Source organism: Rhagoletis pomonella, unplaced genomic scaffold (assembly GCF_013731165.1).
Source record: "Rhagoletis pomonella isolate Grant_MI unplaced genomic scaffold, Rhpom_1.0 Rhpom_scaffold_00004, whole genome shotgun sequence".
Lineage (NCBI taxonomy): Eukaryota > Metazoa > Arthropoda > Insecta > Diptera > Tephritidae > Rhagoletis > Rhagoletis pomonella.
The window spans coordinates 75,014,710-75,027,662 of record NW_023458558.1 but is presented as its reverse complement, the minus strand read 5'-3'; the positions used below and the strand labels follow the sequence as shown (position 1 = coordinate 75,027,662).

General features: G+C 35.6%; 1 protein-coding gene across 5 annotated transcripts in view; it reads right to left on the bottom strand.

Moving 5' to 3' along the window:
- The window catches only part of LOC118738079, a 525,494-nt gene that overhangs the window by 198,196 nt on the left and 314,345 nt on the right, over positions 1-12,953 (bottom strand). For all 5 annotated transcript variants that reach the window (XM_036468998.1, XM_036469000.1, XM_036468997.1 and 2 more), the window contains one exon: positions 10,853-11,063. In XM_036468998.1, the coding sequence (XP_036324891.1) occupies positions 10,853-11,063 (211 nt within the window). The remainder of the gene's footprint in view (positions 1-10,852; positions 11,064-12,953) is intronic.

Sequence of the window (12,953 nt, the reverse complement as noted above, 5' to 3'; positions counted from 1 at the left end):
TCCCTTCCTTGCCCACCCTGGCATTGAAGTCGCCAAGCACGATTTTGATATCATGACGGGGGCAGCGCTCGTACGTGCGCTCCAAGCGCTCATAGAAGAGATCCATTGAGATATCTCAATTTTTGCTCGAGTTATCGTGTACACGGACGGACGGACAGACGGACAGACAGACATGGCTTAATCGATTTCTCTATTCATTCTGAGCACTTATGTATACATTTGTCTATATCTATCTCGATTCGTTTTGGCTGTTCAAACAACCGCAAAATTAATATCCCTTGAGCACAAGTGCGCTCGGGTATAATAAATATGAAAATTGAGCTTGATTAATACATTTTTAAAAACTTTACAGCACAAAAAACAAAAACAAATCGCCTTAAAAGTTTACCAATTATCTCGAGAACGGTACGAGGAAAAAATTAAAAAAAATCACACATTCAACAATCGTTACTACCAACTGCATACTCAAAAAAAGTCTAAAAAAAATTATAAAATTGTTTACTTTAAATGGATATTGGTTTGTCGGCTTTTTCTTTCAAATACGCTTTAAAACTTCACAGATGCCCTTTCATAGTTTGGTAATACAAAACAAAAATTTGTAGTAGATAACATTTTAACATCTTGAGACCTTCTGAAATCTAATCAATAACAGCAAACACCACTGCGCACTCAGCTACAGCCACAGGTATGCAAATGTGTTTGAAACAAGGAATGAAACCGAAACCCAAACCGAAACCGTAACCGTTTAAAACCGTTTCGTTTTTCATAACCGAAACCGAAACCGTAACCGTTATCTTGACCTGAAAAGGAACGATACCGAAACCATTTCAATCACAGGTTTCAGTCGGTTTCCAGAAATTTACAAAAATAATAAATAAAAATTTCTTTGAAATAATGATTTATTTAACCAAAATCAGCAACATTTTGCAAAAATTCTTGTTAAGTAGTAAATAAGTATGGCAAGGTAACTTTTCGCAAAAATCTGCTGATGACTTTGTTGTTGTGAATCGATAATCGATTAATTATATTTAAGTAGTTTCTTTCCCGTACGCAATGCGAGATCCCGCGTGTGCCCAAAATAGCCCAGAAATCATGCCTGTACTCAACAAAATGGGTAATAGAGAGCGAAAATTCGAGCGTATTCGATCGTAAGTGTATTCTTCTTCCTGCCCGAAACAGCCCGAAATTTTATCCGAGTAAAAATGGATAAAGTGTCAAAGTGCATATCAGCTGTATTGTGTTTACATGTTGCCTGCATTTACTTGACGCTTTTAAGGAAAAGTGAATGGCCTGTTGATGTATTTTCAATCTATGTACTTAAAATCAAATTTGTGAAACCAAAATTCAATTTCCAAGTGTTTGCATTTAATACCATGTTCTGACCGACAACCAAAACATTTTTCCTTCATTTTCTTTTCATTTACAGCCTTTAACTTTCATTCTTATTTTGCTTTGGCCAGGCAATTAACAATAAATCCGAAATGGCGTATAAAGATGATAAAATATGACTTCCACTTCGATAAATAATCGAACAAAACTAGTGAAGACACCGATTGGAATGAGTGGAAAGTGAGTTTTCAAGTAGTTTTCAACGAAAACTGGTTTTCGTTTAACAGATTTTATATGGACGAAAACACAAGTTTTAGGCCGAAAACCAGTTTTAGCAACGAAAAAATGTTTCCGATGTCGGTCAGAACATGGTATAAGTGACAAAAACAAGAACAACGTGAATCAGCTGTTTCTCGACTTGTGAGCACGAAATGTGGGTTTTTGCCAGTGTTGCCAACTTTTGATTTTCAAAAAGCACCAAAATCTTGGAAAAAAGCGTTTTACCACACTAAAAGCACCAAATGGTTTTGAATCAATGGTTGCTTTTTTCATAAGTTTGTATGTATTTAAGAAAAACAAAAAATAACAATATTTACAAGAATGCATACATAAATCAATAAACAACATAACGATTGAAAAGCCACATGCTATAATAACTCATGCTTACGACGTAATACCGAAGTACTGCACATTAAAACTGATATATCTCAAGAAAGAAAAATCGAATAACAAACGAAAATCATGCCCTAAGTAGAAATGAGCAAAAAAAAGTTATGTTTTCATTATATAACCTCAAATATCGCCAAAAACCGTGATTTTGGCACTCTGAGGTTAGGATATCTCCAAATTCTAGTGCTATAGCAATTGTGCGGCCAGATTTGGATTCAGCACTAAGAAACGATGTGTTTTACTCAGGTGGTACAAAAATAAAAAATTTTACAAATAATTAGAAAAGAAAAAAAGGAATACTTAACTTACTCGCATATCTACTAGCATTTTCAAGGCGAATAGAATTTAACAAGGTGGTTTGCAAGTTCAGCTTTTTATCAATCATGGTTGTATTTAAGTGCATTTAAATTTGTAGATTTTTGTAAATTCAGTGCTGCCACAGCTTTAAATATTTAAAAATTATCTCAGGTCTTAACTATATCGGAGTAATTTTAGTTCAGAAAAAAGGACTAAAAAAGGCACTAGGCACTAAATAATATTTTTAGGAGTTTTCATTTTCAAAAAGCACTAAATCTAATCTGCTTAAAGCACCAAGTTGGCAACTATGGTTTTTGCGTTTCCGTACTTCTGAACTTTGTTCCATTTTTGAAAGAAAATGTTTCTCTTATTCTCTAATTACCAAATGTTAGGGAAAGAACCTATTGTTGATATTATCAGTGAACTGTAATTTTCGATTTTCTTTCCTCAACGTTTAAGACATTGTGATTTAAATAATATCAACAAAATTTCTGTGAAAAACCGAAACCGGAACGAAACCGAAACCAAAACCGAAAAAAATTTTGAAGAACGAAACCAAAACCGAAACCGAAACACTTGGCAAAACCGAAACCCAAACCGGAACGTTATTTTGAATCGGTTTCATTCCTTGGTTTGAAATGATGAGTTTGAATTGAATTTATTCAAACAAATTTGATTTCAAATTGAAAACACATTTCTTTGGAAATAATTTATAATCTATACCATGAGAAAACCGGAAAGATCCTGTTCCAAAAAAATCAGGTTGCTTTTTTCTCTATCGACAGGTTTGGAAATATAGAAAAAGGGGGCATGGACAGGGAGGCAGAGGGGGGGGGGGGGGCAATTGACACTTCTTTGGACATCGTAATGTTAAATTCGCCAGTTGCTAGTAAAGAAAAGAAAAGTAACGCGCAGCGGTCATGGCTTCTCACAGGGCAGTTACCTATGTACATATATACCCTGTGGGGAAAATCTCTAGTCCTGAACTGGTGCGCTTCTGATACATTTAGACCCAGTACTGGTTCGCGATAAATCTCTTTTGCATGCAAGCAACTGGCGAATTCAACATGGCGATGTCCTAGGAATTGTCAATTGCCGCCCGCTGCTTCCCTTTTTCGATAGTTCCGAACTAGTCCTAAATTCTATAGCTCCGAACCAGTTCTGAAATCGACAGACGAAAGAAAAAAGTATCATGATTTTTCAGTCTTTATGGTTCTTCCGCGTGTGCGATTTTGTGTTATTTTGGAAGAAATGTGTTTTCAATTTGAAATTAAATTTGTTTGAATGATTGTAAGAAATGTACGTTTACATACCTTTAGCTGTAGCTGAGTTTGCAGAGGTGCTCGCTTTTATTTCTTAGACTCCAGACGGTCCCAAGATGTTGAAATGTTAACACAAATTTTAGCTTTGTATTACCAAGCTATGAAACAGCATCTGTGAAGCGCAGAATAGAAGCGTATTCGAACGAAAAAGCCGCCGAACACATATCTATGTAAAGTAAACAAGCCCCCGCTGCATCCCTTATTCGATAGTTCCGAACTTGTTCTAAATTCGACAAATAAGATCTAGTTCGTTCTGCATCCCTTTTTCTATAGTTCCGAACCATTTCTAAATTCGTCACTTTAGATATCGATTTCTAGTGAAAAAAAAACTGAAAAAATTAGTATTTTAAAAGTACCACTTTTCGCCGATTTTGGACTGGTGTGGATCTAGTTCATATCGGACTAAGCCTTTTTCGCGATAAAGACCTAGTACGGAACTAGAAATTTGATTCACTAGTCCACGTTTTCCCTGCAGGGTAGTAATACTTATGTACATATTTACTAAATACATACATGTATATGTTTGTATGTAGGTAAGTGCAAGTACATATGTATATAAAAATGTGGAACCTCATTGCAAATACGGGCTATTACTGCATTATTATTACCCTTACTTTATAATAATTTCATGTTTTTTCTTGCATCCTTTTAGTTGCGCGTTCTGCGAATTTAACTACCCACAGCATACTTTCCATAAGAACATCGACCACTTTCGCAATAGAATATTTTCTCAACAATTACTTGGCGAGAGAGTGCAGCGTATTTTAAGCGCCTCACAAACACAATGAATGCGCGCTTTCTTTCCGTTTTTATGTTGTGAAGGCATATTATTTTATGACGCTGGAGTGGGGATATTTTATGTAAGGATACACATACATACGTTGCTTGCGAAAGTGACGTATACATTAGAGAAAGAATTAGAAGTAGCGAAGCTTTCCTCATTTGTCACTGTGTTCCTTCCATGTATGCACTATTTGTCATAGCAGTATATAAATGCTTCGTTTTTATCATACTTATTTTACAAAGTGGTCACTTGAAATGCACAGAATTGACAGCATAATAAATCAGATTTGAAATTTAGTTAGAGCGTAAGACGTTACAAAGGCTTTATATCAGAAATGCTTAATCTAATAGTAATATTTATTTCAATTGGAAAGTGAATGGCTAGTAGAGTCAGGCTTTCTAGTTAATTCCACAGATTTAGTGATTTTGTTCTATTTTAATGAACGAACAAGTTGTTCTTTTTGTTCATTATTATTATTTTTTTATTTGTAAGCAACTTTGTACATTGTCATTGTTGAACAATCTCGTGCCTGCGAAACCGGTGTACAGAATAAATCAAGGCCGTCTAGCAAGTATAACATACATATTTAGGGTATTCACATATAAATAACAATTCTGGCACCCTGGTAACACTCTTAACCAAGTCTTTATTCATCGACATTCATGATTCTTGAACAAGAAGAACGAAAAGAGCGACATAGACAAAAATAACTAGAACAACGAAAATCAAAGATTTAGTTCACTAGTTCAGTTAAAAGACCCGATCAATTGAACAAGTTCAAAACGAAACGGCCAACTCTAATGGCTAGTGCTCTATTAAAAGTAGTAGTATCATTCCGTTGCAGCCTTAAACAGAAAATATTAAATTTGAAACATAAAGTATAATTTATTAAACGTACTATATCTTTGGCCACAATCAATAATCGTTTAGAGTTGACTTAAAGCAAAGACAGACGGCAGCGTTGATCTGGACCAACTCATTAATTCGGAATTATCTCGGGAATTAACTGTAGTTGATCCGGATTAAGTCCTACAGTTAATTCCCAAACATAACTCGAATCTAGGGAATATTCGATGCCAGCACTGACCAAAACTAAGAGAGCGTAAAACACAGAGAAAGTGCAAAACTACCATGAACATATTACACCTTTTCATACGTAATGCAGTCACCATACTAATTCACATAGGAATCCAATTAAAACTGAATAATAACTTATTTGAATTAAAACGGTTACTGCATTACCGACGGCAAGGTGGATGTCCAAGCTAGTTTTGCATTTTCTTTGTGTTATACATTCCCTGAGCAAACCCAATAAACATTTAGGTTTGAGCTCAACTTGAAGTTAAGTTGAGAACTAAGCTAATTCTCAACGTTGTTTCTCAACAGTACCTCAAGTGGAGGATCATAGCGTTCTCAACCAAAAGGGCATTTTTCTTTTTATGAAAAAAGGACTGTTTCTCAAGTTGAGAAAATGCTAGTTCTCAACTTGAACTCCAATGTAATTCTGCAATTGGTCTCAAACATATCATTGAAATACTGAAATTGAAATAGTAAAATACCTTATACCTTTTTGATTGAAACGACATACATAGATGAATTTAAATATTAATTTTTCATTTTATTACTCCTTTAAGCAAAATCGTATTACAATAATTCACTTCACAGTACACAGTCCGACAGTAATTTTGCCACTTGGTTCACTTGGCGTTTTATTTTCTTTCAAGATTATTTCAGGATGTTTTGAAGATTATTTACTTTTTGTTGGTAATTTTCCTCTTTGAATAGCTTTAGTTTTTCACTTGATAATTAAATATTCGTTTCTCTATCACTTTTTATGTATCTGCGCGTCGGTTAGAGATGAGTTGGAGAATGATGTTGGATATCAACTTGAGAACTATGAATTTCTCCAAGGTTGGAGAAATATTTTTTTGGTGTTTATTGGGAACAAATACGCAAACAAACCATCCAACTACTTCATCCGCGGTAGCCGAGTAGTGGAGGCTGCGTACTAAATGCCTGCAGGCCCCAAGTTCGATCCTCAGTTGAAGCCATTTCCAAAAAAAAATGTGTTTTTATTGTTACTTAAATTTTTTTACTTTTATTTGGTTTATGTACATATTTTTATTTTCGTTTCGTTATTTTATTTCATATTTTTTATTTTATTATTAGTTAATTTAAATAAGGATTCGTCGGATTCGAATTTACGTAAATGCGTATTACTGCCGGTAGGGGCACCGTTGATCCGGATCAACGTTGCCGTCTGTCTATGCTTTTAGGTCGCCTTAGGACGAGTTGAGTGTACCACATTTTGCTCTTAATAAGAATGATTTATGTACATATTTTATTTTCGCTTGATTTATTTTATTTCATTTTTTTTATTTTATTATTAGTTAATTAAAATAAGGAAATATAAAAGTTACTAGCAGACCCGGCGAACTTCGTCCCGCCCAAAATTTTTATATATTTTATTGAAACTTTTTGGTCCAACATTTTCACCAACAATTCACGTTTACGATTTCATTGGCACATTTGTCTGCTAAGATTAAGGTTTGGTGGTCATTTGCCGCTTTAAATAACCTAAGGAAAGGGTTATATCCGTTCTTGAAATTCTCCAGTTGTGCGGCATTTCATAGCACGGTTATTCGCAAAGCGAAATAAATTTGTTCCTCTTCACTCCCTGGCGACAACAAGGACCCGGTTCTATAGTGAATGTCCTAGAAGCTTTACAGTATAGTAGGTGGCAATTTCAAAATGGGTGCGAATCATTGTTTTGCAGAAATGCAATATACATTTACTTATTTCAGACGAAATACCTTAAAAGTTTGAACGCATAAAAATATTGGAAAATCACATCCATTGGGCCAATTGCAACGCAGGACCGTCGATATACTCAATGGTGCAACAGGTCGATTTAATCTGACCCTCACGGCCCCTTTTCTCACTTGGCTATTTTTAGTAATAGCTCGACTTCAGCACCACTTGGCAGCACGTTTTTGCAATAGTATTGCATACATATTTAAAACATTAGCCAAATCGGATCATAAATAAGATTTTTAGTAATAACTCAACTACAGCGCCAACTGTCGGATTAAATTGTGAAACTAAACAATCCAGAGACCCACTCTAATACACAAAAAGTTTCGTTAAAATCCGTACAACCATTTAGGAGGATTTTACTCACAAACACACCTACAGAAGAATAAAAAAATTCTTTCAAAGATAGCTAAAGGTCGGTAGGTTTGTAGGCCTCACACCCCTTTTCAAATAGCCCAAATTTTCTCCATGAGTATGGGCTTGTTATATATATACATATCTCCATACGAAGTTCCAGTACTGTACCATAAATACTTTCAGAGATATGCAGTATAAAAATTCGATTTATATGGGAGGAGCCACGCCCCCCTTTCCAACAGCTGCCCTCTTTCTTCATGAGTTTGCGATTGATTTCGTATATCTCCATACCAAGTTCCAGAACTCTACCATGAACACTTCCAAAGATAGGCAGTATGAAAAATCCGGAAGATATGGAAGATGCCACGCCCCCTTTTCCAATAGTTCCAATTTTTCTCCAAGAGTATGCGATTTATTTCGTACATCTCCATACAAAACTCTAGAACTCTACCAAAAAATTTCCAGAGATAAGCAGTATGAAAAATTCGGTTTGTGTGGGAGATGTCACACCCCTTTTTAATAATAATAATAGATTGGCGCTTACACATATGTTAGTGTTTGGCCGAGCTTCTCTTCCGACTTGTGGCGTGCGCCTTGATGTTGTCACACAAAGCGGAAGGACCTACAGTTTTACGCCGACTCCGAACGGCGATTGTATTTTTATGAGAAGCTGTTTTTTCATGGCAGAAATACACTCGGAGGTTTGCCATTGCCTGCCGAGGGACGACCGCTGTTAAGAAAAAACCTTTTTCTATATTTTTTGTGATGTGTCTCTGACCAGGGCTTGAACCCAGGTGCTGATGAGTGAAAGCACGCACTGCTTACCACTACACCACAGCGGCCGACACCCCTTTTTACTATGGCTAAATTTTTCTCCAAGGGTATGCGATTGATTTCGTATATCTCCATACCAATTTCCAAAACTCTACCATGCACACTTTCAGAGATATGTAGCATGAGAAATTCGGTTTGTATGGGAAGTGCCACGCCCCCTTTACATATAGATTTTTTTCAGCCTAAAACCATCCTTGGGACACGTGCGGCAGGTGGCAGTTTCAAAAAAATCGGTTCAGCCGCTCTCGAGCCTTGCGAAAACTAACAAACAGCTTTCTAAATATAAATTAGTTGAGATATATTCTATATTATAATTATATTTTGACAGTATCCGTTGTTTCTTATTGGCGCAAAAAAATCTTGCCTAGTGACGAATTCTCCCTTTGATATGGTCGTTACTTAAAGCTATTTATATTCGAAATTGCATGAAAATTGGAAAACAGGAATCTATAAGCTTATCCAGGCAAAAGGCTACCTAAGTACCGAATTTTAAGCAAATCGGACCATAAATACGATTTCTTCGAACAGATCGGTCCCTGGTCCACTTCTCGGGCAAAATGGATCATTTGTGCTAATATATGCTAAAAAGCCACCTACGTACCGAATTTTATGCAAATCGGACCGTAAATACGATTTTTTCGAATAGATCAGTCCCTGGTCCACTTCTCGGAGAAATGGACCATATATCCTAATATATGCTAAAAAACTACTTACGTACCGAATTTTAAGCAAATCGGACCATAAGTGCGATTTTTTGGAATAGATCGGTCCCTAGTCCACTTCTCGGAAAAAAATTTATCACATGTGCTAATACATGCTAAAAAGCTATCTGCGCACCGAATTTTAAGCAAATCGGACCGTAAATTCGATTTTTTCGAATAGATCGGTCCCTGGACCACTTCCCGGAAAAAATGGGTCATATATGCTAAAAAGCTACTTACGTACTAAATTTTAAGCAAATCGGACTATAATAAGATTTTTTCGAATAGACCGGTCCCTGGTCCACCTACAAGAAAAAAAGTAAAATTTTTTAGCCTAAAACATGGTGGTTACCGAAAGCTATTTGTGTACAAAATTTCATGAAAATCGGACCAGCCGTTCGCGAGATTACCTGTTACAAAAAAAAGGACTTCTCTTTATATAATTAGTATAGATAACTGAATTAATAAAAAAATTAATATTCTAATTACTGGTGGTCTGAATGAAGTTGTCGACAATATTCCGTATTATCACTGTCGTTTTTCGAAAATTTACACAGTTGCCTGTCACTTTTATGAAATAGGCCCCTGGGCGATATTAGTTTTAATACATATTTTAGATTATGGGTTACTGGGTTGAAATAAGCGTACACAAGGAAAAGTTCTAAACATAGCTTGGAATTTTTACGTCAGCTTTGTAGAAAACCTGATGGACTATAGAAAGCTAATGCAAGGCTTTCCATATTGCTATACAGTGCCTATCCTTATATACTAACGGGTGATTTTTTTGAGGTTAGGATTTTCATGCATTAGTATTTGACAGATCACGTGGGATTTCAGACATGGTGTCAAAGAGAAAGATGCTCAGTATGCTTTGAAATTTCATCATGAATAGACTTACGATCTGCCACAACGTCGAATTTTCAGTGAATGGGCCCTAGAAAAGTTGGCAGAAAATCCGCTTTTTTATCGACAAATTTTGTTCAGCGATGAGGCTCATTTCTGGTTGAATGGCTTCGTAAATAAGCAAAATTGCCGCATTTGGAGTGAAGAGCAACCAGAAGCCGTTCAAGAACTGCCCATGCATCCCGAAAAATGCACTGTTTGGTGTGGTTTGTACGCTGGTGGAATCATTGGACCGTATTTTTTCAAAGATGCTGTTGGACGCAACGTTACGGTGAATGGCGATCGCTATCGTTCGATGCTAACAAACTTTTTGTTGCCAAAAATGGAAGAACTGAACTTGGTTGACATGTGGTTTCAACAAGATGGCGCTACATGCCACACAGCTCGCGATTCTATGTCCATTTTGAGGGAAAACTTCGGAGAACAATTCATCTCAAGAAATGGACCGGTAAGTTGGCCACCAAGATCATGCGATTTGACGCCTTTAGACTATTTTTTGTGGGGCTACGTCAAGTCTAAAGTCTACAGAAATAAGCCAGCAACTATTCCAGCTTTGGAAGACAACATTTCCGAAGAAATTCGGGCTATTCCGGCCGAAATGCTCGAAAAAGTTGCCCAAAATTGGACTTTCCGAATGGACCACCTAAGACGCAGCCGCGGTCAACATTTAAATGAAATTATCTTCAAAAATGTCATGGACCAATCTAACGTTTCAAATAAAGAACCGATGAGATTTTGCAAATTTTATGCGTTTTTTTTAAAAAAAAAGTTATCAAGCTCTTAAAAAATCACCCGTTATATACCCGCATACATACATATGCACACATATATTTGAAACCCACCTGGTCGTCCGCCGCTCCAACGCAAACTCTTGTCATAGCGGTCATTAAAATGTGGTATTTGATATTGAGGCTGATATTGGCTGTGAAATTGTTGTTGATAGTACTGCTGTTGCAATAATTGTTGCTGTATTTGATGTTGCTGTTGCGTACGTCTATGGCTTTTGTTGGTCATTGAATAAGCGTGATGTGTTCGCACATATTTATCATCAACCTGAAAATAGGTTTTTAATACATCAATTGGTACAGTCGTGGTGTAATAATAACAAGGTGCTGATAATAACGTAACCTCACTTTTCGGTAGTCTTATTTCGGTCAAGTATTTCACGGGACTTACGACGAATTTAAAGCTATTTAATAAAATTTTTATACTTTTATAATTTGAACTTTTGCTTAATTATATGATGCATCGAAAGTCAATTTCCCCAACACAAATAAGGACACATTAAGTGCTTATTATAACTATACGACACCTACATAAAAACACGTATTGACTAATTAGTTTTTTATTATTTAATTTTAATTGTTCCTTAATGAAAGTATAGTTCATATCAATCAAATTTTTAAACTTTGTACAAAAATTAAAAACATCAACAAAACTTCATAAAAATTTAGCACTTTTGATTTAGAATGGGTATTCGACCGTTCCAGAGTGTGGCGTGTGGAACAAGTTAGGTGGACAACAAAATTCATACAAGGATTTCCAGAAATTGGTAACTTAGTAACATAAAGGATATCCTCAACACTCTGACTGATTTTTTTTATGGTCTACATTCTACTGTAGGGTGTCGCAGTGATCAGAAATATATTTATAATCTAACTGAAACCAACAAAACTTTGGTAAATCTTATATACTTTTTGAAAAACTTGTCATTTTGGAGGTGTGTGATTTTCTGTCAACTTTGAATAACGAATCACATTTATAGTGATATTTATCACATTTACTGTACTGTTTCGAAATTTTAAAAATTTTATATATTTTTTTATTTTTTCAAACTTTTCTAGGACTGAAAGTAACATGTCTATATCTTAAGCAGGGATTACGTGATTTGTACATTTGTACATTTTGACAGTTATAGAGTGGAGTTTTTTCATTGAGCTGAACTCATTCTCGATACAAATTTCTAGACAACGCCACTCTGTGACTGCCAAAATGTGCGAATCGTGTGATTCCTCTTTAGCTGCGTCTTTTCCGTTTAAAGACATTTTTACATTTACATTTTTACAGCACACTAGAGTACAACTACTTGTTTTTTTTTATATATTACAAGTTTAGAATTTTTCGAAGAATGGCTAAAGGTCGGTAAACGTGATGGAAACGTTCACCTTTATACAGTGGCAGATTCTGTAGTCTTGTCCGCCCTTTTTTCAGCTCCCATTATTTAGGTACTGCTTATAAAATTTGTCTTTTTTCGACTTTTATCTAAATACATACAGTCTCTGTATTGCTTACTGCTAACTACGATTGCACTTCCAAAAATCTGCCAAATCTGGAAAATATGGGCCAATAACTTTTTTTTAATAATAATAATAGATTGGCGCTTACACACATGTTAGTGTTTGGCCGAGCTTCTCCTCCGACTTGTGGCGTGCGCCTTGATGTTGTCACACAAAGCGGAAGGACCTACAAGTTTTACGCCGACTCCGAACGGCGATTGTATTTTTATGAGAAGCTGTTTTTTCATGGCAGAAATACACTCGGAGGTTTGCCATTGCCTGCCGAGGACGACCGCTGTTAAGAAAAAACCTTTTTCTATATTTTTTGTGATGTGTCTTTGACCAGGGCTTGAACCCAGGTGCTGATGAGTGAAAGCGCGCACTGCTTACCAATACACCACAGCGGCCGACAAACTTTTTTTTAGTTGTTTTAATAAAAACTTAGTTTTTTTTTTTAGTAATTTCAATAAAAATTAAAATTGTTTGAAAGAGCTTCAGACAAATACGGTGAATCAAAAACGGCTTGGTGATTTTTTTAATATTCAAAATGTTTAAAATTTCTTGGCTGTTTTTTCGAACAATCATAGTGTTTAATTACATACCTGTCTATTTAATCTTTTTATTTAAATCAAATCAAATTTAATCAAATATTTAGGCAATTAAAAGC